Source organism: Lissotriton helveticus, chromosome 1_1, assembly GCF_964261635.1.
Source record: "Lissotriton helveticus chromosome 1_1, aLisHel1.1, whole genome shotgun sequence".
NCBI classification, from domain to species: domain Eukaryota; kingdom Metazoa; phylum Chordata; class Amphibia; order Caudata; family Salamandridae; genus Lissotriton; species Lissotriton helveticus.
Window position 1 is genome coordinate 1,731,870,614 of NC_136057.1, and position 27,285 is coordinate 1,731,897,898.

General features: G+C 43.6%; 1 protein-coding gene across 1 annotated transcript in view; it reads left to right on the forward strand.

Moving 5' to 3' along the window:
- Window positions 1–27,285, forward strand: part of LOC144833745 (uncharacterized) — a 423,204-nt gene that overhangs the window by 376,446 nt on the left and 19,473 nt on the right. Inside the window, exon 8 of the mRNA XM_078689185.1 lies at window positions 1,011–1,084. Coding sequence (XP_078545311.1) covers window positions 1,011–1,084 — 74 coding nt within the window. The remainder of the gene's footprint in view (window positions 1–1,010; window positions 1,085–27,285) is intronic.

Genomic DNA, 27,285 nt, shown 5'->3' on the forward strand with positions numbered 1-27,285 from the left:
AAAATAAGGTTTTGTAAATGCTAATTCCTAACTATATATGGTCTATAACCTATGGTTTTTTCAGTGAATTTTCAAGGTTTTGTAAATGCTAATTCCTAACTATATATGGTCTATAACCTATGGTTTTTTCAGTGAATATATATATATATATATATATATATATACACACATGTACATTTATAGACACACACACAAAGGGGGTAGCTGTTCCTATACAGAAGATGTTTGGTTAGAGTTTATACAAAGTGAGATGGTCTTCTTTATTGGCAGGTATTGCCATCACCACCCCCTTTTGTATCACATGTGGGTGTCATGCTTCATCATCAGGCTTAGCTCCTCGTGGGGCCGGTGCTGCAATTCCCTTTGGGCCCCATGAGAGAACTCTTTAACAGAGATCTTTTATTTTAGCCATGATTGTGCTTTAAAACTACCTAAGAGGTACCAGAGGATATATTTAATCAGGGATCCCCTTGGGAGGGTTAAAAACAGATATGTGTAGATTGTCAAGACAGTTTTATAAAGTATGACAAACTTGTGTAAGGTACTTAAGAGGTCGACATGTTTCACGCCTTTGTGGTGCAGGAGGAATCTGTGGAGTTTCTTCAGGCTCAATGAAATCAAGTGTCACAACCCTTACTCAGGGCAGGGGTTTGAACTTATAATGACTGGGTTCTGTCTAATGATCTATAGTGGTGATAAAAAGGCTAATAGTACTATCAGATAATCACCCTACACCAATCTTGCATTCCAAACCAGATGAAAAGGACTTGTAGTACTTTAGGTCAAGGCATAGTGCTTCGTGATTACTGCGATGAATGAGTCTGACATGGAGATTTGCATGTGACCCACCCCTCACTCAAGCAAGTATGTAACTTTCCCTTGCATAGAAATGCTTTAGGGACATCACTCTCTGAGAATGCACAATTTTTTTTCAGATATGCAACTTCTCTCTTTCTTTGGAATTGTTCTCCTCACCCCCTTTTTCTCATTTTTATTTGCATGTGCCTCAGCTCCTGACATTAATCGCAGCTCCTACACAATGAAGACCATCTCTACTGAGACCAGAGGACCCTCAGATCGAGAGGTAATGCAAGCATATAATACCATAGCCTAAGTTGCAATAAAGGTAATGGTTTTGGAGAGATAACCCAAGTCTGCATGCTTTGGAATGAGAGTAAAGTTTAATGGACTTAAGATATGACAATTCCCTAAATATTAGTGGCCCGAGGCTCCTTGGATGTATATCCCGTTCGATGCTGATGACGGAACCGCTCCGTCATCAGCTGCGGTGGCGCTGTGCTGATAACGGAGCGGTTCTGTCATGGCCCGGCCGCCGCGCCTGCGCGGCGCTGATTTCGAGCCTGCGCGGCACGTTCTATTGAGCGGGCGGGGCCATGACGGAACCGCTCCGTCATGAGCACAGCCCAACCGCGGCTGATGACGGAGCGGTTCCATCACCAGCATACGGCCGCTCCGCCCCCTTAGCGCTGCGGCGGAATAGCCGCCGCAGCGATGCGGATATAGTCATGACCAATGTCAATGTTCATGGGTCCCAACAATGGAATGGTAGAGCCCATGCCTAGTGTATTCAGTACTCCATGTATGGATGGATGGATGAATGGATGGGTAGATAGATGGATGGAAGGATGTATTGCTAAAAGATTCAATGGATGGAATACTTTAGCTACGTTTTAGTGTCCAGGAATCCTAGGATGGATGACTGGAAAGATGCTGTACTTTTCAATATCTGAGGCTCTTATTATGATGTACAGATCTTATAAATGTTTGTGTCTCAAGCCCTTAAGCTGTTGGAGAGATACAATGCAGATCAGTATATAAAATGGGACAGATACTTTGCATATCTGTCCAGGGCTCTTGAATGAAAATAGACACACTCTGCATGGCAGTGTGAAAGAAGCTTTAGGAGGATAAGGTGGCGAGATGCCCTACATGACAGCTTCCAGAGCCCTAATATGAAAGTATGGAGAGCTACCTTAAATGTTTCTCTTCAGGCCCACATAACAGACTGAGGCCTTGCATGTCAGTATATGGGGCTAGGAAGGATAGATGGAAAAATGGCATGCACATCACTATCATCTGTTATCTATAACATTCATACACATCAAATACCTCTGTCTGCATGCTCCAGAAACTCATAAAACATGAGAACATTAACTTTTATGATATCAATTTTACAGAGACTACAACCTTACCTAGATTTGGGATGTATTTAATTAAAACCAGGTAGGATCAAATTTTGATAGCAGAAGCCATAGGCATTCCTCTTTAATGCTTAGTTTATAAATGAACACGTTTTGGTGCCCTAATCTCTGCTCAGAAGGTTGTGGCCCGTGTTATTAAATGTCTTCATAGTCTACAATCAACCTCATCAATGGCAGACCTCAAAGTTTTGAACAGTGCCAGCACCATGACTAGGATTGCTCAGAGACTGGGGCGGACACAGTCAAAACCTTTTTGAAGAGTTTAGCACCTATGTGCCTGTTAAGAACATAGTTAATTAGGTTGGTGGTGAAGCTATTACAAAAACAAAATGCCTTACTAGGTAACAGCTACTTCTCAATACATGAAATATAAAGCAATCAATATAAATAGTAAGCCTCCAAATGACAGCATCAGGACTTTCAGGATACTGACTTTGAATATTATCTAAGTGAGAATGCTATCAGAACTCACATATTTACTCACTCATCCACTTACACATTTCTCAGTGAGTTAAGCACTGTCCCCAGAGATCTATCTGAAACTTACACGTCACTCATTCCTGAACTGTGCATGTTCTATGAGTGATGAAAGCTTGGACTAATTTTCCCTGTTAAGTCTGTTCTGCCCGAAATGGGAGACTGAGCATATTGCCCTTTTTTGAGAGATGGAGGCTTGATTTTCTACTGCCATACTGTCCTGTGATGGGAACAACTTCTGCAGATGCTACCTGTGAGATTTTGGGTACATTATATGATATGGCTGTGGGGTCTTATCATGTAAAACACTCGCAAACATTGTCTTGGGTCCAGTGAGCCTCATTTGTAAACCTTAAGCTCAACCCTGGGCAGCTATGGCTTTGAGCAGCAGGGCTAAGCAAATGAACAATGTGTAAAACATATAACAGCACCAAACTACAAAATAAGAACGTCACACAACAAGAAAGAAACACAGCAATAATTTGTAAACAACATATAACAGCACCAAACTACAAAATAAGAACGTCACACAACAAGAAAGAAACACAGCAATAATTTGTAAACATTAAGGCCTTGATTATGATGTCGGTCAGAGTTGCCTCCGACCAACATCATCGTGGATTCTGGACCAACCGACCTCCAGTCGGCAGTACAGACCGCAGTATTACAATGCGAACGCACATGGTGCGTTTGCATACTCCCATTTCTCTATGGAAGCTTGTACTGTAGCCATAAACTGGCCATAACACAAGCTCCCATTAAGAAATTAGAGATTCTGTTAATCCCTGCACCAAGTGGAAGGCACCTCAAGGTGCCTGCCACAAGGTGCAGGGATTAACAGGGGGCACCATAGATGCAGTCCTTCTGATGCTGCAGCCTCTCTCTGTGTAGTTTCAAGGTCAGCAGCGCAGTCCTTCTTTGGTCCTTTCTTCAAGTCAAGAGTGATCTGGCGAGCAGCATGCCAGTGATGCCATATTTATCCCAAGATAGTGCCCTGACGGGATCATACAGTTATCAGCCAATAGAATACTGGGTCGTCCTAGGGAGGTGTTTCCTGCAAAGTGTGGCATCTTTCTATCCTACAGTGCACTACTATAGCCACAATCACAATTTTGGGACCCACTCTCAGCTGCCTGAAGCTCGAAAGCCCATCATAGAGTTGTGGCTACCTATGGGCTACATACCCATGGGAAAACTGGTTGGGGAACAGGATTTCCCTCTTTGTCCTGCTCTCTAACTTCTCCGCAGGAACAAAAGGCATCCTGCCTGGAGGTGTTGTTGCGGGTGGCCCTTCAAAGGTGACTTCTCCTCTGATGCTCGCCTTTAGGGATAATACCCAGATTGGCCTTCCTCGGCGAGGATGTAAGACCTAACTCTGTGCCAACTGCCTTTGTTCCTTAGCCTGAGAGTCATTGACACATGTCCCCAGGTGGGCAGAAAGTTGTCTTTGTGCTAAGGCCTTTGTGATGCCACTGGATTAGCTGGATGCAGATTGGCACTTTCTAAAAGTTGTCTAACTTTAAAAGTTACATAAATCTCGACTTGGGCATCAAGTTCGATTTAGTGCCACAATTAATTTGGTAGCTTACAGAACCCAGTTAGGTTATCCCATTCACAAGTTAGCAAACACTAGGAGATGATGGACGGAGGGCTGAAATGTTTCAGACACTCACCCCCGCCAAAGATCTGGGTTGAATCCATCATTGTTCTTTAGCTCACTTCACCACCCCAGTTCAGACACAGCTTATATGCAAATCAGTATTGGCCCTGGGTCTCATGGGAATAGTCCGGCCCGAACTGCCAAGCCATGTCTTCCCTGGCCCAGAAACAAGTATCCTGGGACTGGTTTCTGGGTAACACCCCTCATCAGCCAGGCTAGCTTGAATGCAGTGGCAAAGTGAGCAAGGGACCCCCGTTTGGGCATACTCTGCCAACTTAGGGCGAACAAAGCAAAAACAAGGAGATGATGGACGGAGTGCTGAAACTTTTCAGACACCCCCAGTCACAGATCTGGGTTGAATCCATCATCGTTCTTTAACTCACTTCGCCACCCCAGTTCAGACTTAGCTATATGGAAATCAGTCTTGGCCCTGTGCTTCATGGGAACAGTCAATCCAGCCCAAACTGCCAAGCCATATATTCCCTGGATCGAAAACAAGCATCCTGGGACAGGTTTCGGGGTAACACCCCTCAGCAGCCAGGCTAGCTTGAATCAAGTGGCAAAGTGAGCAAGGGACTCACATCTGGGCATACCCTGCCAACTTAGGGCGAAGAAAGCATACACAAGGAGATGATGGACGGAGTGCTGACACTTTTCAGATGCTCACCCCCAGTCACAGATATGGGTTGAATCATCATCATTCTTTAGCTCACTTCACCACCCTAGTTCAGACACAGCTATATGCAAATCAGTCTTGGTCCTGTGCCTCATGGGAACAGTCCCAAAAAACAACAAGTGATGGACTGAATGTGGATCAATGTCACACACTCCCCCAGTCAAAAGATCTGGGCCCAAATCCATCGTTTTTTTGCACTCCACACCACCCTGGGTCAGATAATGGCTTTATGCAAATCAGCTCTGACCCTGTTGCCCCATGGGAACAGTCCAGTCCGAACTACAACAGCCATATCTTTCCCAGACCGGAATCAAGCATCCGAGGACCGGACCGGTTTCGAGGTAACACCTCTCTTCAGCCCGGCTAGCTTGACTCCAAGTGGTGTGGAGTGCCTGGGACCCACGTCTGGGCATCCCCAGCGCACTTAGGGCGGCAATTGCAAAAAACAACAAGTGATGGACTGAATGTGGATCAATGTCACACACTCCCCCAGTCAAAAGATCTGGGCCCAAATCCATCGTTTTTTTGCACTCCACACCACCCTGGGTCAGATAATGGCTTTATGCAAATCAGCTCTGACCCTGTTGCCCCATGGGAACAGTCCAGTCCGAACTACAACAGCCATATCTTTCCCAGACCGGAATCAAGCATCCGAGGACCGGACCGGTTTCGAGGTAACACCTCTCTTCAGCCCGGCTAGCTTGACTCCAAGTGGTGTGGAGTGCCTGGGACCCACGTCTGGGCATCCCCAGCGCACTTAGGGCGGCAATTGCAAAAAACAACAAGTGATGGACTGAATGTGGATCAATGTCACACACTCCCCCAGTCAAAAGATCTGGGCCCAAATCCATCGTTTTTTTGCACTCCACACCACCCTGGGTCAGATAATGGCTTTATGCAAATCAGCTCTGACCCTGTTGCCCCATGGGAACAGTCCAGTCCGAACTACAACAGCCATATCTTTCCCAGACCGGAATCAAGCATCCGAGGACCGGACCGGTTTCGAGGTAACACCTCTCTTCAGCCCGGCTAGCTTGACTCCAAGTGGTGTGGAGTGCCTGGGACCCACGTCTGGGCATCCCCAGCGCACTTAGGGCGGCAATTGCAAAAAACAACAAGTGATGGACTGAATGTGGATCAATGTCACACACTCCCCCAGTCAAAAGATCTGGGCCCAAATCCATCGTTTTTCGGACTGGACTGTTCCCATGGGGCAACAGGGTCAGAGCTGATTTGCATATCGCCATTGTCTAACCCAGGGTGGTGTGGAGTGCAAAAAAACGATGGATTTGGGCCCAGATCTTTTGACTGGGGGAGTGTGTGACATTGATCCACATTCAGTCCATCACTTGTTGTTTTTTGCAATTGCCGCCCTAAGTGCGCTGGGGATGCCCAGACGTGGGTCCCAGGCACTCCACACCACTTGGAGTCAAGCTAGCCGGGCTGAAGAGAGGTGTTACCTCGAAACCAGTCCGGTCCTCGGATGCTTGATTCCGTTCTGGGAAGGACATGGCTTTTGTAGTTCGGACTGGACTGTTCCCATGGGGCAACAGGGTCAGAGCTGATTTGCATATCGCCATTGTCTAACCCAGGGTGGTGTGGAGTGCAAAAAAACGATGGATTTGGGCCCAGATCTTTTGACTGGGGGAGTGTGTGACATTGATTCACATTCAGTCCATCACTTGTTGTTTTTGCAATTGCCGCCCTAAGTGCGCTGGGGATGCCCAGACGTGGGTCCCAGGCACTCCACACCACTTGGAGTCAAGCTAGCCGGGCTGAAGAGAGGTGTTACCTCGAAACCGGTCCGGTCCTCGGATGCTTGATTCCGTTCTGGGAAGGACATGGCTTTTGTAGTTCGGACTGGACTGTTCCCATGGGGCAACAGGGTCAGAGCTGATTTGCATATCGCCATTGTCTAACCCAGGGTGGTGTGGAGTGCAAAAAAACGATGGATTTGGGCCCAGATCTTTTGACTGGGGGAGTGTGTGACATTGATCCACATTCAGTCCATCACTTGTTGTTTTTGCAATTGCCGCCCTAAGTGCGCTGGGGATGCCCAGACGTGGGTCCCAGGCACTCCACACCACTTGGAGTCAAGCTAGCCGGGCTGAAGAGAGGTGTTACCTCGAAACCGGTCCGGTCCTCGGATGCTTGATTCCGTTCTGGGAAGGACATGGCTTTTGTAGTTCGGACTGGACTGTTCCCATGGGGCAACAGGGTCAGAGCTGATTTGCATATCGCCATTGTCTAACCCAGGGTGGTGTGGAGTGCAAAAAAACGATGGATTTGGGCCCAGATCTTTTGACTGGGGGAGTGTGTGACATTGATCCACATTCAGTCCATCACTTGTTGTTTTTGTCATGGGAACAGTCCAGCCCGAACTGCCAAGCCATGACTTCCCTGGACCAGAAACAAGCATCCTGGGACCAGTTTTGGGGTAACACCCATCATCAGCCTTGCTGGCTTGAATCACTTTGCCACTGGATTCAAGCTAGCCTGGCTGGTATGGGGTGTTACCCCAAAACTGGTTCCAGGATGCTTGTTTCCAGGCCAGGGAAGACATGGCTTGACAGTTCAGGCTGAACTGTTCCCATGAGGTACAGGGTCAAAACTGATTTGGATATAGCTGTGTCTGAACTGGGGTGTTGAAGAAGTTGAGGTATATCCTTATATTACCCTACACCTGTCCTCTGAAATTTAAGGTAGTGGTGCGGGGTCACTGCATAGGTAAGACAGTAGGTATTCGGAAAGAGCTAGATACCGAGTTGATTAACCTCAACAAAACCCTATATTGGAATTAAAGTCACTCGAAAACCCTGTTTGGAAGACAAGGCTTTGGAGTGTGATGAACAATACGCATGGATTATTGAGAAGCTATGGTGTCCTAATTATAAAAAGTATATTTCCAGAGTACATGAAGGAGAATTAAAAGCTTTGTAGTGGGGCTCTGAATATGCAAATAATGACACTTGTCAGTTTGTGCACTATCAACAAGATATTAACCATACCTTAATGAAGTTTTATGTACAACTTTATGGGACTCCCAATGAAGGCGCTGATCAGGGAGGTAAATGCCTTCCTGGAGTCCTACAGAGATGAAGAGTTTAGACGGTCCCATTTCTGCTGCTGAGATAAGGGGGGCTATTAAGGACCTAGCCTGAGGAAAATGTTGGGCTCCTCAAGTAGGCCTCTCTCCATGCTCAATATTGATTTAAAAATCTTTAGCAAAGTGCTGACCATTAGATTGTATCCCTGCCTTACCATCTTGATACATGCATAGCAAAACAGGTTCATGCAAGGACACAGCACGTCTCTGACCTGGAGAAAGTCTTTGACACTATCCAGTGGCACTGTCTAGAGGCAGTCATGTTGAGGTTGGGCTTACACTAATCCAACAGCTAGGGTGAGGACTGGACATTATATTTTCCAGTAGTACCTTGTTTACTGGCACACAGCAAGGGTTTCCCCACTATCCCCTCCTCTTCACACATGTGATTAAACCATTAGGTGCGATGTGTAGGACAGAGGTTGGGAGAGGGATAGACAGTTCGAATAGATGAGCGTGTCATATACTTCAATGCAGATGTCCCACTCCCACATCAAAAATGGGGAGATGGATCTGCCACCAATGATGCAACTGTTGTTGGAATTTGGGTTAATCTTTAGGTTTAATAATAATAAATCTAAAACGTGTTTTTCCAGTGTCAGCAATGGAAAGGTTGCCGAGAGTTGGTGAACCAGGACTTGGTTGTGCCCCTCATACCTTTAAATACTTTGGGATACACATTTATCATGACATTGCTGACCTTAGAGAAGGAAATTTGGGGGGAGGGTTGTTGAGATTACTTAAATTTAGCATGGCCTTCTGGAGATTCCTAGTTTCCTACGCCTGCAGAATATGGCACATCTGACCTTGACTAAAATGGTCATGCTGCACAGATTAATATATTATTTTATTAATTTACCATTGTGGGCCGCTGGTTTCGTGGTTCAAGCAGTTACACTCACTGAGCATAGACTGGCTGTCAACATGTTTCTGTAGAAGCATGTAGGAGACCAATTTCGGAGGGTGGGCTGTGAAGCTAGATTATGGAATGTACTATGTGGCGGTACAGCAATAATGGGTTGCGATGTAGCTGTATGGAGTGAACATGAAGGAGATGGGCTGGGTGAGGAATACACCTAATTAGTGCACTTTAATAGTGCTTCTAATAGAGGCTAAAATTAAAACTTGCAGCATGTGTTATTTCTGTCTGCAGGGATAAAATGCTGGAAGTGATGTCTTAGAAGACATCAAGATATCTCCCATATGCCCCTGCACTGCCATTAGTTGGGTTTGCTTACTTTCTTCAGTGAGCACCAGCTTACACACTGGACTGAAGTAGGGGTCATGATAGTTGGGGAATGCTATTGGGCAGTGACCATTATCTCCCTAAATGCCTTCATTAAAGAATATGAATTGCCACCTGGACAATTCTTAACATATGAGGCCCAACCCTGGCATTCAAGAACGTATGAGGAGCAGGCACTGAAGAAACCCAACGCCTTGGGATTTGAAGTTATTAGTAAAGATGGGAGCTGGACATTGTCTGGTCACCTGATTTTATAAGGCATTAAATAATAAGGTACATAAAGACTTGGGTAGGATTAAGGCAAGGCAGCAGGAGAATCAAGGGTTCATAATTGAAGTGAATGAATGGGATAGGATACTGGCATTTCTCTAGAAGGTATCTAGGAATATTAGACTAAAGTTTATTCAGTTTGATTATACACAATAGACATACCTCACACCTCGTAATATACCTGAAACATATGGCAGAGGCCCAAGGACCTGCCCTAGTTATAATGCATCCACTAAAATTGTATTTGACTTGGTCTGTACCTGTCCTCCAATGGGGGATAATTGGTCACAGATCACTCAACATTTAGGACTAACTCTAGGACTGAATAAGGTGAGCCAATTTAAGACGGACCCTGATATTCCCATCCTATGCTCTAGTGAGTCAAGAAGGTAATCATTCTTTATAGAGTCAAAGGCCGAGGAGAAGTCCAAGTGGATTAGTAGGAATGATTCATTTCAATCCAGTATTTTTAGAGCATCATCCACTATATGTGTCATGGCCGACTCTGTGCTGTGGCCAGAGCGAAAACCAGATTGGTGCCGGTCAAAGAGGTTAAATTGGTCAAAATGATTGCATAGTTGGACATGAACACATTATTCAAGAACTTTGGCCAGTGTTAGGATGTTGGAAATGGGGCACAAATTGTCAAGGTTGGTTGGATCAGCCATTGCTGTTTTAGTGAGGCTTTTGCAATCATAGTCAAGAGTGGGAGAATCAACATTTTGATATAATTGAGGAGGATGAAGGGAAGGGAATCACTAAAGTGATTTAAGGGTTTTTAGTCTGAAAGCATGATAAGAATTATGTTTTGCCCAATTGTTTTGAAGAAACTCCAAGAGGATTGTTTTTGAGGATGCAAGCCCACTGGTGTGTGAGAAACTGTATCAGAGGCGATTCTGCAATTTGGTGATTGATGAATTTGTTCTGAAGGTCAGCTATCAGGGTATAAGTCTTTTCCAGGAAGAAGCACGCAAATTCTTCACTATTGGGCAGAAGAATGGGACCATTTGGGGTGAGATTAGATAGTCCTTTAGATTGCTGTTTGACCAGATCGAACAGTTTTTTGGGAGATTTTTTGCTTGATTGACCTGGTGTCTGATGAAATGAGTTTTTGCATTTGTAATGCTTTTGTGATAGGTCGTAGCTGTATGAGGTGTTCCAAAGTTAGAGAGGCTCTTCACTTTTGCTCTGCTAATCTGAGGTTGCGTCTTTCAGTATTGAAGTTTTTGTTGTCCCATGGTTGTGAGACTTTTGTGGGTAGTCTTTTGTAGTTGAAAGGATGCAGTTGCATCAAGAATATTTTTCATGGAGCTATTGTAGTCGTCCATGAGCTCTTGTACATCAAACAAATTCTCAGGGAGTACTAGGATATTATCGCTGAGTGATGTCAATTTAGTGAGATTGATGTTTTTCATGTTTCTTTTCAAGATTTTCGGTTTGTGTACTTGTGTGGTGGTGGTTCTCAAGGGAATAGTGATGTGGAAGATGACCTGATGATGGTCAGTCCAATCACAAGGGACAATAGATTCCAATTGGGGAGAGTTATCTTTAGCGATGATAAGATCCAAGATCTCCCCTTTGTTGTGTGTGGGGCTATCACAAATTTGTACCGAGTTAGGATCCTTAAGAAAGGATTTAAGACTGTTGACTATAGGGTCATTCAGGTCACTCCAGCGGAGATTAAAGTACCCAAGAAAGATTTGAGTGCCATGTTGACCCATGTTTTTTTGAGATGGTGTCTATTGTTTGTTCTAAGAAGGTGAGATTGTCGCCAGGTGAATGATAGAACCTGAGTAATATGCGTGGGGATTATTGTTGTTGACTATTTTGATGCAAAGATATTCACATGATGAGAGGGCAGGGGACTGGAACTGTTTAACTGTAAGGCTGTTACGGTAAATACAAGCAATGCCAACCCCTACTCTGATCAGTCTTTCTAATCTGATAATATTTTAATTAGTAGGAACTAGAAAGTCGAGGGCAGGCACTGAGGACTCATTTAGCCAAGTTTCTGTCAAGATCAAAAGGTCTACATCTTGTGCTATAGTAAGATCAGTGAGGTCCGCAGCATATTTAACCACCAATCTGCAATTGAGAAGAATGCATTTAAAAACCGAAATAGGAATATCCTTAGAGTTCTGTGTAAGTGTAATTCTCCTGTGGTTATGCTTATCATTCTGTGATTGGGTTGTAATTCTCTGTGGAGTTTTGCAGAGATCGATAGGATTTGACTCTGGTTGAACATTCCATCGTGATTTCGAGGGTTTTCATGAAAGCATCAGTCACTCAAAATCTTCCGCCGATAATGAGTTTGAATCCACAAATCTACAAGGTCTTGAGGATGTGTTGGGTGAGGAACATGTTCTCCAACTCTGCCTTGGGGTATACAAGCCTCCAGCAGATCGGAAGAGTGTGGGGAGAGCAGGAAGGAATGAAGGGGGAGAGTTGCATAGTTCATAGACAGGTATGGTCGCACAGATATTCTTACTTGTCCCTTCAATGTATTTGCCTTAGTGGTAAGATGTATAGTTGATGTAGCATTTGTACGATCTCATCCATCCTGTTCACTAGTAGAGTGTGCCCGGATGGAGAGTTGGCTTGAAGTAAGGGGAGAGAGGGAGCAGGAGGGTTGGATTCTTTGTTGTACAGGTAGGGTAGACTAGTAGTCAATGATGATGGGGGATTATCCTTAGCGTTAAGATCCTGGTGTTTTGGGAGATCGGTTGGTGTAGAGATAAGATTCAATGGGGTGAACCCATCCATGTGGACGTATTGCTGATGACCAGGGGGACAGGTGAGTCGCGACGAGGGATCCAGTGGGTCAGCTGGCTTTCGATTAGCTCATAGGGCGATAGGGTGAGGTGAAGGAGGAATGGTCAGAGAATGTTTGAGGTCCGTGATGAAGGGATTACTCATTGGGGCTTCAGTGGGCTGCATCGGAGGAAGGGTGGCCAATGTGGTCAGGGTAGGTAAATAGTTACCTTGGTTATGTGGTTCGTCAGTGTTAACCCTTGGAGTGGAGTGGGGATGTGGTGTTGCAAGCAATTTGGATTGACTCTGGACGCTTTGAAGGTGAATGTCTATTGTGAGACTGTTTATAGCTGTCTTTAGAGGAGGAGGGGATGTTCGAGGTTGCAGTTTTTCTGATAATGGGGAAAATATTTTCGAATAGCTCTAGGTTTTGATCTGAGGCTTGGATAAGGATTGTTCCATTATTATAGCTGGAGAGGGTGGCTTCTGCTTTGTAGGCTGAAGAGGGGGTTACCGAGAATCTTGAGCCATGTGTAGTTTTCCTGGATGCAGAGATATGGAGACGATAGAGTAAGGCTTTCCTACAGAGTGCCTTTCTTTTCGTAAAGAGGATGAGGTCACATGTGATTTCACCTTATTTTATGTATGGGTCAGAGATTAGGGTTTCAGGGTGGGCCTTTAGCTGTCTTTGCTTATACTTCTTAGCCACAACCTTGGTATGATTCAGGGGATAGTTTATTTTGAAGGCATATTTGCCATATTTTACTAAGCATGGGTCTAATGCTGTCATTAAATCCCTCACTGTTCGAGATGTGTATGGTAGGAGAATGAGGTTCACATGATTGCGCTATGTAATCAGTCAATCAACCAAATATATGGCATATGATTGTGGTCATAAGTTGTAGGCCATATAAATCCATCTCCAGAGAACACACATCAATCAAGTGCAGGCCTTAAAGAATACAAAATATTTTTGTTTTTTTTTAGAACATTTAATTGCCGTAGCACAATAAATACAGGCCAGATGATGCTGATTGGTATTTAGAGTAATTTAAACCGAGGGATAGCCACAGCAAGAGGAGAGATTTAGCCAGTGTGTCGGGGTAGTTCTTGTTCTTTAACTATGTTTAGTTAGGTGTGGAGGGGGTAGCACCCATCCTTCTTCTGTCGCTAAGGTTGGGTTAAGACCAGTCTTTTGTCAGTTTCCAACACTAGTAAAGGCTGTCTACTATTTTGAGGGAAGAAGCCATTAAGAATGACAAAATATCTGACCATTAATAGCCATTCGGGAGAGGCCAGAAGTGGCAAGGCCAGGTTGGGTTTTCCAATTATGTTTCTCAGGTAGTGAACCAGCCTCCACAGTCACAATTGTTGAATAGAGGAGAGGGTTAATTTACCGAATGTGTACCATTATCGAACGTGGAAAAGATGGGGGGTAATCAGCATCATGAGCATCCTACCGTCTGCCAAATACCCCTAGGCAACACTATGGTCTGCTGCTAGTTTTGCTCTGTAGGGAGCCTGAAAGGAGTCTACTGCAGATTCAAAGAGCTGTTGCTGCTCACGTTCAAAGCCAGCAGGGGCACCGACAAGCACGGTATCCCATCACCACACATTTACGTCCTGGGCTCTGGAAGGGCACTGCAACAGTAAAGTATTCAGATCCCTACACCTTGCTCTGCATGACACACAGTGATGATTCCTCCCGGGGCCCAGCGGTGCACAGCACGATAGTCATTCAAATCTCTGATACACCTCTGCATGCTGCAAGCCAGGCACACAATCAAGGCTGTCAAAAAAATCCCAGAGATGGCCTCCGGCCACCACTCCCATGTGGCAAGGCCTCCCTTCATGCAGCCAACAAAGCGAGATAAGGTGCCAGACACAAACAGGAAACCATTAGATTCAGGAATGGCGGCTCCTACCTCAATGTCACCATTGAGGTATCCTGTGGTCTGGAACGGTCGATGCCCACGATGATGGACGATCCGACGATGCGGGAGGCAGCCTCAGGCTCAATTGGGCTGCTACTAGAATCAGAAGTTAAACCCATAGGAAACAATTACAATGTGACCAAACAGTGTTCAGTCGCATCATAAAGCAGTGGGCGGAACCGCCGACCGTGAGTCGGTTGGTCCCGATTCGGAGTCGGTGTTGTATGGAAGCTTTCTGCTCAACATTGTCAGTGACCACCTAAGTTGTGAAATGCAAAATAAAGTTTTGTTTCTAGCTTTCTGCCTTTTTGCATGCAATTACCAGCGGGGTAATTTGAGCCGATAGTTGCTGGTGGAGGCCAGCAGCACATATTTTTGGGGACCAGCACTTATTTTTCCATCTCAGATTTACCTAGCACAAGAGAAGGAAAACACACAGTTCGCAAAGACAGAGAAAGAGAACAAGCATTTGCAATGCAATAGGTCTCGCAATATAAAAGTTTGAGCTATTGGTCTTGTAAATGACAATTTTTTTATTTATGTGTTGGTTTTGAAAATAGCTAAATTAATAGCTTTGTCATTTACAATGCCAATAGTTATAACTTTCGCAAATGTGACACCTATAGCATTTGTAATGCAACATGTTTTGTATTTACGTGACTTAGATGTATTGATATTACAAATAACAATGGCTTTTACATTTTTTAAATAATTATTACTTAAATAAAAGTGATTGTAATTTATAATGGCAATAGCTTAAACTTTTGTAAATAACTTTTGTGAAGATTATGTTCAGTGTATTTTATTGTGATGAAAATCCAAGAACAGAAGTGAAATATTAACATCTTTTTGTGACATTTGTAATAAAGCTTGAAACATTGAGAGAACATATTTGAACCAGTTGTTGTTGAACGGTTGCACAGATTGATGCTGTGATGGCGCGGAGTGATGTTGTGGTGGCGCTGAGTGATGCTGTGGTGGTGCTGAGTGATGCTGTGGTGGTGCTGAGTGGTGCTGTGGTGGTGCTGAGTGATGCTGTGGTGGTGCTGAGTGGTGCTGTGGTGGTGCTGTGGTGGTGCTGAGTGATGCTGTGGTGGTGCTGAGTCATGCTGGGGTAGCGCTGAGTGATGATGTGGTGATGCTGAGTGGTGCTGTGGTGGTGCTGAGTGATGCTGGGGTGGCGCTGAGTGATGCTGTGGTGGCGCTGAGTGGTGCTGTGGTGGTGCTGAGTGGTGCTGAGGTGGTGCTGAGTGGTGCTGTGGTGGCGCTGAGTGATGCTGGGGTGGTGATGAGTGGTGCTGTGGTGGTGCTGAGTGGTGCTGTGGTGGTGCTGAGTGGTGCTGTGGTGGTGCTGAGTGGCGCTGTGGTGGTGCTGAGTGATAATGTGGTGGTGCTGAGTGTTAATGTGGTGGTGCTGAGTGGTGGTGTGGTGGTGCTGAGTGGTGGTGTGGTGGTGCTGAGTGGTGCTGTGGTGGTGCTGAGTGGTGCTGTGGTGGGTGGTGCTGAGTGGTGCTGTGGTGGTGTTGAGTGATGCTGTGGTGGTGCTGAGTGATGCTGTGGTGGTGCTGAGTGGTGCTGTGGTGGTGCTGAGTGATACAGTGGTGGTGCTGAGTGGTGTTGTGGTGGTGCTGAGTGATGCTGTGGTGGTGCTGAGTGGTGCTGTGGTGGTGCTGAGTGATGCTGTGGTGGTGCTGAGTGGTGCTGTGGTGGTGCTGAGTGATGCGGTGGTGGTGCTGGGTGGTGCTGTGGTGGTGCTGAGTGGTGCTGTGGTGGTGCTGAGTGATGCTGTGGGTGTGCTGAGTGATGCTGTGTGAAGCAGGGGGCAGGGGAGCAATGAACAAGACCAGAGCCAAGAATACTCGGGTTCAATGACATGTCGACACGAAGACTTACTGAAATGGTGACGGTGAAGCAAAGAATTACATTAGGTCTGGAATTCAACGCATCTGCGCTGTAGGCTTGACCTAACAAGGCAAAAGCTAGTAGGATTAAGCGGCCAGACGGACGGAAAGCAATAACTAAACAAGCGCGCGCTGGAGAAACGTGAGCCTGGTGGGGGGGCGGGATGCGAGCGAGTGGGAGGGAACGGGCCAAGCGCGCGCAAAGCGGCCGCGAAATGAAATTAAAAGCGGCCGGGAAATGCTCTCGGCAAAGTGTGAAGCAGGGAGCGGGGGAGCAATGAACAAGACCGGGGCCAAGAATACTCGGGTTCAATGACATGTCGACACGAAGACTTACTGAAATGGTGACGGTGAAGCAAAGAAAGACTACAAATACCAATCCCATTAAAGGAAAGCGGTGACTTAAAGTGATCACACTACCTTAAACGAACGCTATTAAGGAGGAGATATATAAACAATGATAAAGATAGTATTTTGCAGCTAACCCAACGATGCAATAATGGGTCACACAAAAAACAAATACAAAGAGACAAAACAAGTTAGGATTACATTAGGTCTGGAATTCAACACATCTACGCTGTAGGCTTGACCTAACAAGGAAAAAGCTAGTAGGATTAAGCGGCCGGATGGACGGAAAGCAATAACTAAACAAGCGCGCGCTGGAGAAGCGTGAGCCTGGTGGGGGGGCGGGATGCGAGCGAGTGGGAGGGAACGGGTCAAGCACGCGCAAAGCGGCCGCGAAATGAAATTAAAAGCGGCCAGGAAATGCTCTCTGCAAAGTGTGAAGCAGGGGGCGGGGGAGCGGATCCCTTTGAAGTGAAGCTCTCGGCATTTGTGCTGGCGGGTCTGATGAAATGATGCAAGGCAGGCGGCTCGTTCAGATGCCTGTGGGAGGGGGGCTGATGGGTTTGATGTGGACGCGCGTTCCGCACGAGTGCACCACATGAACTGGACGCAATCCGCGATGGTTTCAGAGCTTGGTTTGCCCACTATACTCTTGTCTATTTATTCCTGCGGGATATAATAGTCGAGACCTAAAAACAACAAAAAACGGCACTAAGAGAGAAACAGGATCCTGCAAGATTGAGAAAAAGGGACACCTGGATTAAGGATATTTGGCATGGTGATGTTTAATTGCACCAGCCACAAAGATTCTGACACTGGCATTCTTTCTTTCACAAATTAAGCACTGGCAATCCTGGGTTAAACAGCCCAGTGTGTGAGAGGGTAGGAATAGCCTTTCAGATAAAAATGCATTTCACAGCTAATGGGCTAATATCAACCCTCATAGCAAAACAGTCAAAAGACATTATTTTCAAGAAACAGTAGTTAGCCTGTCTAGTAACACAGAGAAAGGAAAAATAATGTCATATCACCCCTCTTTCCAAGCATATCCTAGGCCTAGAAGTTTGAGCGATTTAGGTGATGCACTTAGACCACTATTATGTACCCTGAGTTGAAAATGAGCAGTAAAAGCTGCAGGGGCTGTCCTGCAAGGTCCTCAGCCCACATAATTTTTCATTAATCCAGTACTAGTCTCTTCCTTTCAATTAATATCACTCTTGCAGGTTCCTGCTTTCTCCCATTGTGACGGTTTTCCTCCTTTCTTTCCCTCTGTATTTCCACTTTGCATGTTTTCCCTCTCTTGCTCTCTGCAAATGTCTCTTGAAGAAAAATAAGTGTTGACCCCCAAGAATAAGTGCAGGTGACAACCACTGGCAACCATGGGCTCAAATTAAGGACTTTACTCTTTCAGAGGGGGCTTATGTGAACTACTGCCTGAGAAGGATCTAGATTGCTCAGATGAAGATGACGACGAGATCTAGAAAAGTGATACACTTAGGATAGTGATTAACTAAACGTCAATCGGGAAAGGTAACTGTTGTCTTGATTGCTAATGCACTATCTAATTCTTTCATGTTCAACTGCACATGCTCTATAGCGAACTAATTGATGACACAACTCCTATTGGTCTAATGAAAAGTGATTAGATGCCTGTTGTCATAAATGCAGATGTTGTATTCCGCAAATAATAAAAATGTTTTTTAAAACATTTTTTTTTAAACTGAGGACTTTAATTTCTTAAGTACCCTGCTACTTTAAGACTCCAAGGAGCTGCACTGACCCTGAATTGGATCAATGTTTTTTCATCAGGGCGAGCTTCAGTACTGCTGGCATCCGGTGCAACAATCTTTTTTTGGCGCCACCCCCATGACCTCCTTCAACATGGGTTACCTCACTACCACCTACCAACAGTGCCCCTTATCTCTTCAAAGCCCTTCTCTGACAAGGATTTAATTTGTTTTGTAGCATTGCTCATACCAGTTTAGGGTGTCAGCACTTTACATCACACACATCATACCGAAATAGTGAATCTTGTGTTACTCAGTTTACAGGAAATGTTACATAACACAATGAGAATAACAAGGTGTAGGAATCCCATGTCATCCATTCTAGTAGCCAGGATATTTTAAGAGTGCTTGGCCTGGAGTGGGTGGGTTGACATTACTAATAAGAATCGATTTCTACCCAAACAAACCGTTTTACATCGTTAGGCTAATAAAAAAACATAATGTTCTAACCTTAACCTTGCAGCACTTTGCATGCAGCGCTTTGGTGACATTCGTATACCCCTGTGCTATATTAGGATTGTAAATTATAAAGTGCAAGTAAAAAAGGGATCTCAGTGACAAAATCAGTAACCAAGAGCTATCCGCATAAAATACAGTTCTGTGATCTACATGGTACACAGTCTTTGCAGCTGGCACATTAACCCTCTGCACCACTTTATGATGAGTCAATACTGCCACTAGAAAAGTCTCCAAACTCTCTCAAGCAGGAACATTAACACCAGAGTTATCCTGACATTTTTATTGTTGCCTGAAACTTCTGGACACACAAGGAAATCTGCAGTGGGTGCATTTAATCCCATAAGTTATTTATATTATTTCCAAACACAGTATCACCCCCCCACCTTACCCCCGGGTCAGTGCCAGGTATGGCTGCACCAGTCGCACTACCCTAAAGTCAGCTCTGGACTTGCAATTGTTCCCTGTAGATGTTGTACGGCAACCGTTTTCCATCTAGGATACAAAATGATAGCTCCAATAATATGGGATCCCCAAAATATTTTGATGACCTCTGCTTCCTGTCCCCAACAGTAGAAGACATGTAAATCCCATTATGATTAAACCGAATGTAGACCCAGAGCAGTTGTCTAATTACAGGCCCATCTCGAGACTTCCTTTCCCAGTTAAAGTTTTCAAGTGGGAAATAAATAGACAAGTCAGACTCGTGTAGAGAAGATCGAGATATCAGACAAATCACATGTGGATTGCAGTTCTTTACTTTGCTAACAAACTGTATTAGTGACCATGCTTGACGATATTAGACTGATTGTGGGGGAAACAACCTTTACAATGCAACTTTTACAACGCACTACCATTACAACGAAACTTGTACAACGCAACATCCATTACAACGCATGCATTTACAACGCAACCATTACAACGCATGACACCACAACGCACACCACTACAACGCATGTCATTGCAACGCAGTCATTACAACGCATACCATTACAACACATTGTACCCTTACACTATCCTACACTTACCCTACTGTTGCACCCCCTGGAGTTAGAATAGTAATTTTTACCCCTACACTATCCAACACTTACCCTACTGTTGCACCCCCTGGAGTTAGAATAGTAATTTTTACCCCTACACTATCCAACACTTACCCTACTGTTGCACCCCCTGGAGTTAGAATAGTAATTTTTACCCCTACACTATCCAACACTTGCCCTACTGTTGCACCCCCTGGAGTTAGAATAGTAATTTTTACCCCTACACTATCCAACACTTACCCTACTTTTGCACCCCCTGGAGTTAGAATAGTAATTATTACCCCTACACTATCCAATACTTACCTTACATGCAAAGTAATGTTATGCGTTGTAATGGTATGCGTTGTAAAGGTAGTATGCGATGTAATGGAATGCGTTGTAAAGGTAGTTTTTAAAAATTCGTTGTAAATGCATGCGTTGTAATGGAATGCGTTGTAATGGATGTTGCGTTGTAAAAAATGCGTTGTAAAGGTAGGCGTTGTAAAAGTATGCGTTGTAACGTCATACATCCGATTGTGGACAAGGACAATGTGTTGGACCTAAGTGCAGCCTTTGACTCTATCACATTATGTTCTAACTCAGAGAACAAAAGCTCAAGGAAATAGAGGAAACTTTTAGAATGACTCAAATGTTTCCTACTGGATCAGACCCAGAATGTGAGAATGACCACCTCCTTTTCCTCTAAGAAGTCATTGACTTCTTAGCGGAAAAGGTTTTTCAATCGGCTCTTCTCTTTTAGGCAGGCTTTCTGATTTAGCGCCAAGACACCTAGCTGGGTATTTGCTGTGCTTTATAAATAATTTTCAACATCATTATGGCAGTATGCCATCTCACGTTAATACACCATCTTCTGCGGCAAAATTACAGTGCAGGAGCACGGAACCAACACAAACAACCAGCACATGAGAAACTGGTGTTCCAGGCAGTTTTGGTTTTTGCCCTTATCTAACTTATCCTTATGTTTTACATTGACCAGATGATGCATGTGCACTAAAATATTGCACCAAATTACGAATTTGCATTTCACGGACTTGCTCATTTCCCCAAATTCCACATAATTATACAAAAACAAATGATACAACTTTTGTAATTCCCTAGTTAGACAATCGTACACAGAAAAATATCCGACATAAATATTGTGTCCAAAATATTGTGTGCAAAAAATATTGTCCCGTTCAATGTAGATTTGCTATTATTAAATCCATAAGGCTCTATTTTTGTAAACGATATTTAGGATATAATATTTATGTTAGGCAATATTCTGACATTTTTTTTCTGGTATTGTGCAGTAAACAAATTAATTAAAAGAGCATTCAGAAATATTCCTCCAGTTCGTTCCATTCAAATTCTATAGTGCTGAATACTGTGGTGGGACAACTGATGTCTGCTCATTGTAAGCCAAACCTGAAGCAGGATAAAGGAAATTTACTGGAAAATGGCACTGCTCATTTGTCTTGAAACAGAATTACGAAAGATATAAGAATAATGTAGCCTTGACATCTGATATTGCTGCTGAAGATACTCGGTTAGCACAAGCTTTGAGAGATAATATATCTACTTTGGAAATTTGCGCAAATCTTAGTCAGTTAAAATGTAAGACCAAAGAAAAACGTTTAAAAAAAAATAGCGCACAGATACATAAATATAAATTTTTTAACTATGAGGGTGGAGATAAAATAGGCAAAATTTTAGCATTTAAAGTGGCAGAAGATAGAGCGGAGTCCACAATTGCTCAAATCACAGGGCTTGACAATAAGAAATATAATCAGCCAAATGATATCATCCAACAGTTTGTTAAATATTATGAAGCTCTGTATACCCCGGAATGCACGCCTAACGGTTCTGTAATTGAGGATTACTTAAGAGAAAATTTAACGAACCAGCTAACGGCGACTGAAGTAGATGATCTGGCCATAGAAATAACGAGAGAGGAACTCAAGGAGGCTATACTATCACTGCCTATAGGAAAAGCTACAGGTGAAGATACCATTCCATTGGAAATTTACAAACTATGCCTAGATGAACTAATACCTTCTCGTTTAGAAGTGATAACACATATTGGCAGAACAGGGCTGGCCCCCCGCTCCTGGAATAAAGCTAAAATAATATTTTTTCACAAAAAGGGCAAACCTAAAGAGGAGATGGGTTCATATAGACCGATATCCTTGATTAATGCAGACGCAAAGATTTTTGCAAAATGTTTGGCTAAAAGACTTGCACCACTAATGCCCAGAATTGTAAATACACAGCAGCACGGGTTTATAGTAGGGAGGGACACATCAGCCCATGTCAACACGGCAATAACAGCATTTGACATAGCAGAGGTAGAGGCAACCCCTCTTGCTATGATAATGCTTGATGCCGAAAAGGCATTTGACCGGGTGGGATGGGACTATTTATGGCGCACATTGGGATCTTTGGGGTTTGAAGGAGAATTCTTAAATGGGATCCGTGCACTCTACGACAAACCAACGGCTTATACTAGCTATGGAGGGCTCACCTCGGCGTGTTTTCCAATCTTGAGGGGCACTTGTCAAGGGTGCCCCCTGTCACCTTTACTATTCGCCCTCTCACTGGAACCGTTCTTAAAGGCTTTGGATACTCAACCTGGAATAACACCATTTAAGACTGGCACGCAAAGCCTAAAAATTACTGCATATGCAGACGATATTGCTATCTATTCATCTGAAGCAACCGAGTCCTTAAGAGCCATTAATCTCGAGGCACCTAAATTCGGCATAGTCTCAGGCTATAAATGGAACGCACATAAAACCCAAATAATAGCTAATTTTACCCCCCCGACACCGGTACCAGAAATTTGTAAGGTTGCAACCTATCTTGGAGTTAAAATTACCTCAAACATTAAAGAACTTAATGCTATGAATTATAATGATTTAACGAAAACCACCATCTTGACTTTGAAAAAATGGCATCGACTTCCACTTAGCCTAATTGGTAGAATAAACTTGATTAAAATGAAAATTATACCCAAATATCTATATTTGTTTAGATCAATCCCTTTGATACTGAGCAGGCTTTTTTTTAAACAATTAGATGGGATTTTTGGTAACTTTATTTGGGGGTACAAGAAGGCTAGGAGATCATTAAAGGTACTGAAAAATCAGATTGGGTCAGGCGGTCTCAATTTTCCTGATTTGAAATCATACTTTTGGGCATCATTTGTAAGTCGCATACGGTCATTACTAAACATTGAGGACACGCTATTTTACCACTATTTACTACTAAAAAGCGACTCTAACCAATTTTTACTTCATATAACAGACCCTAATTACTACAAACGGGTCAAGTTCAAGACCGCACGTGATATAATAAGAGTATGGAAGGATATTCTCGATTATTGTAAAACTACTATATATCACTCTCAGCTGATTTTATGGATCACACTATGCATTGATATCAATACTAATTTCATGTGCTAAATTAATCCTAGCAAGGGCCTGGATTAGTCCTAATACACCTAACGCTATGGAATGGTGGTACTTAGTCAATGAAATTAAAACAATGGAGGGCACTCTAGCAGAATTAAGAGGCATTCGGTCGCTAAAGAAATTTGAGAACATTTGGGGGGACTTAGATTGAATTGAATTGAATGACCTAAAGACTACTTCTAACTGTCTATCTGATGCTGTTGATATATCCTAGCGTCTCTATTATGAAATTTGAAATTTGATTTATATATCTCTGCGTATGTATATGACATATCTGATGATGTGAAATTATTTTGAATGTATTGTTGTCTCGTATCAGGTGAAAATGAAATAAAAATAATAAAAAAAGAAAAAAAGAAAGAAAAAATAAATAAATAAAAAAAAAAAAAAAAGGAAAATGGCACTGCGACTAGCTCACACATCTTCTACACTTTCTTGAAGAGATTCAGGCCCTTTCCATTGCATAGCTGTTCTTTGCTTTAAACAAAAATAAAGCTGTACTCCGTACCAAACCAAAATTCAAGCTTAAAGTACCATCATATTTTCAAGTCAATAAATCTGTCACTCTGCAATTGTTCTTCAGACGTGGGACAAACGGGTCACTCTAGTTGTTTGCACATACCTAAGTTCTGTATTGTCAGATGCTAGGACTTTGATGACCAGATCAGCTCACCATTTCCTTTGGCTACCCTGTCAGATGGCACACTCTTGCAAAGATGACAGCCCATCATAACAAAGTATTTAATTCATAACAGCAATGTATGCTCCAGGATTTCTGCAGGGCAGATTGGCAGCCCCGACCACATAACCTACCTCATGTAGCAGGTATTCGTGTCTAGGCCAACATCAAGACATTTAGCATTGGCATTCGTCCACTAGGTCAAGAATTTCTGCATCCGAGGGGAAATGTTCTCGAAACCGTCAGCCTCAAAGGGCCCTACTATGTAGTCCAGTTAGAAGGTCAGGACATGGAAGAAGCTAATAAGCATAGCCAGATCCCTTTGCTGAAGACCTACAGTTAATCCCAAAGTCAGAGGAAGACTCCCGATGAGTAGAAATTCCGGAAGCTCCACTCATTCCTGGAGTACCAGTGACTCCGGTCCCTGTCCACAGACTTTAAGTCATAATTGTAGCTGTTCCTATTCCTCCACCTCTTCTACCTGCTCATGACGGGAAGAACGATTCCAGGAAAAAGTATGATACATTAAGACAAAAGATGTGGTAAACCTCAAAGCAAGAATTAGAGGTAGAGAAGTTGTTCTTGTCTTTTGAAGTAGACGAGGTCATAGAGATAACAGAAATCCAAGACAAAGGTTGCACCACTCTTCATCTCACAGAGAGGTCCTACTTACAATGCTTTGGACTCCAACCCAGGCATGATCGGTGACTCTGCTACAGCCCTGCACTAGTGTGGCTGCGGTGGATGACTCAATCGGTGTATGAAACCGATTATTTTGGAGACACTCCTTACAACACTACAAATAAGTCAAATGGTGTCTTTGGTTCTGATTCTGCAAGATGATACAGTTCGCACTTTCTTTATTCCATCCACCATGAAACCATTGACAAGGTGGCTGCAGAAAAAGTACAGACGTCCATAGCTGAATCTCTTCTTCCTTGGGAAACTCCTCAACTTACCTTCTCAGTCATCCCAGTTAGCAAAGGGTGTTATAGTGCTCTGAGAGGCCCATCATCTCGCTAAAATGAGTGACACCATAGGATGGAAAATCTGTCGGACCTCTGTAACTTCTATGAGGGTTGATAGTTCTTGCGACCTCATAAGAAGATACAATTGAGAATTTTAGAATTATTTTCCCTCCTTCAGTGACCTCCTTCACGGAGAGAACTAAAATGAAAGGATTTTTCTAAAAAAAAGGCTTGATCACACCTGATGTGAGTGTTGCCAAGGAGGCAGTCGATCTGGCAGCTAAAGACAGTTTTCCTGCAAATTGCTAATCAGCCTTTCTAAGCAATCTCAGAAAAAGATTAGGATATGCCTTTTCTTCAAACAGCTCTAAATGATTCCCAAACTCAATAGAAAATCCAGCATATGAAAACCAAAAGGGAGAACTTAAATCTGGTTCATCCAAGGGAACACAAAGAATTTTCAAAGTTTCATTTAAAGGATAGTCAAGAAGCAAATTTTAATTACTGAAATGACAGCAACGGTTGCAGTGCCAAGGAGAAGAACAACAACTGTTTCAGAAAGGCTTTTTAAGGCCCAAGATGCCTAATGGTGGAGGGTCAATACAGTCTGGTTAAATAAAATATGCTCTCATGCCAATCAAAGCCTCAAAGGATTAATTCACAAAAGAATAATTAAATCTCTGTAAATCACAGGTTCAGCCACTCAGTGTCACTGGCAAACTAGGTTGGAGCATGCTCCACAAACAAAGGCACTAATAAACAAGCATTGGCAAAGTCATTCGTTCGAGGATTTGTTGCCATCATTTTGGCTTTGCAAATACTTGTTTTGTTTTGTCAGGGTTTTTGTAAAACGTTATTGTTGAGGGAGCAGCCAGACACTCACCAATGTAAAAATAAAACATTAGCTAAATGCAAATATATATTTCGGACTCAAAAAGCTCACACTGCCTTAATAGTACCTGTCACAGAAGGGGAACAACTTTGTGTGAGGATATGCTCCTTGTGAAAGGGCAGAATGTCATTACTCACAGAGAAGTTAACTAATGGCTGAACTAAACTGCCTGCTGCCCCATGCTGTATGCTGTGGTGGGTTGAATCCAAATTTAAATGACAGAACAGCAGACAAGCGAATGAAGAGGGCAGACTGAAAGCGACATAACCAAATGTGTATAGTATAAATATGTTTATTAAAAACAAAAGATCTTGTCTAATTTCAGACCTTACAAGGAGAAGGGACTGTGTCCTGTGTAAGAAACTTTCCAAAGTTCAATGCCTGGATTTAAAATGTATGCCTGATGAGGTCAATCCTCCAACCGCAAAGATGATTGTTTCTCCAGTATTGGTGTCTTTCATAGATTCACATGCTTGAATATTCCTCGTCGTCGAAGTGGGAGCACCACGGTAAATAAAATAGCAATAAACCAATAATATATGTATGTAAAAACATAATTACATACATTCCAAAACCATAAATACTTATAAGTACTAAGGTTAGCATTAACACATAGGAATACATAGAAGACAGGAAACCCTTTATAGCATATCCATGCCATTATGTTAGTCCAAACTACAGCCAATCAGGCGCAAGCACCCCTCTAGAACCTTCTCCTCAGAGGATCAGGCCCTCAGATTTTCGTAGCACAAGAGTGACAAAAGAGTCTAGGAGGAGAAGCGAGCTTCTGAGGGGAGGTGGATGGGTCGCATGTGAATCTTTGAAAGACACCAATACTGGAGAATCATCGTTTACAGGTAAGTAACAATTGTTCTTCTCCAGTATTGGGGTGTCTTTCATAGATTCACATGCTTGAATAGAATAGTGAGCAGTAATAGCTGGCCGCAAGACAAATAGCAGTGCATTAGCATGAAAATGCAATGTAATGACATAAGCAGCCAGACTGATATAGTAAAAAGACTGTACAGGCGGAGGGAAGGTAAGAGGCTCACCTTATTTAAAAAGATTACGAAGCACCGCTTGGCCCACTGTTGTATCAGCTTCGTTGATCGTCTCAAGGCAGTAGTGCTTCGTGAAAGTGTGCCTGCTGGACCACGTGGCTGCTCGACATATTTGGTGAATCGGCACACCAGAAAACAGGGCAGTAGAGGATGACATCGCCCTGGTGGAATGAGCTCTCACTGTAGACTGAAGAGGCTTGCCAGCCTTCTGATGACAGAAGGAAATAGTGGAGGAAATCCAACGTGCAATAGTTGGCTTGGTAACAGCACGCCCCTTGCACATGCGTCCATAAGCAACGAACAGTTGATCAGACCTGCGAAAAAGCGCTGTCCTGTCGATGTAGAATTTAAGGCATTTTTTAACA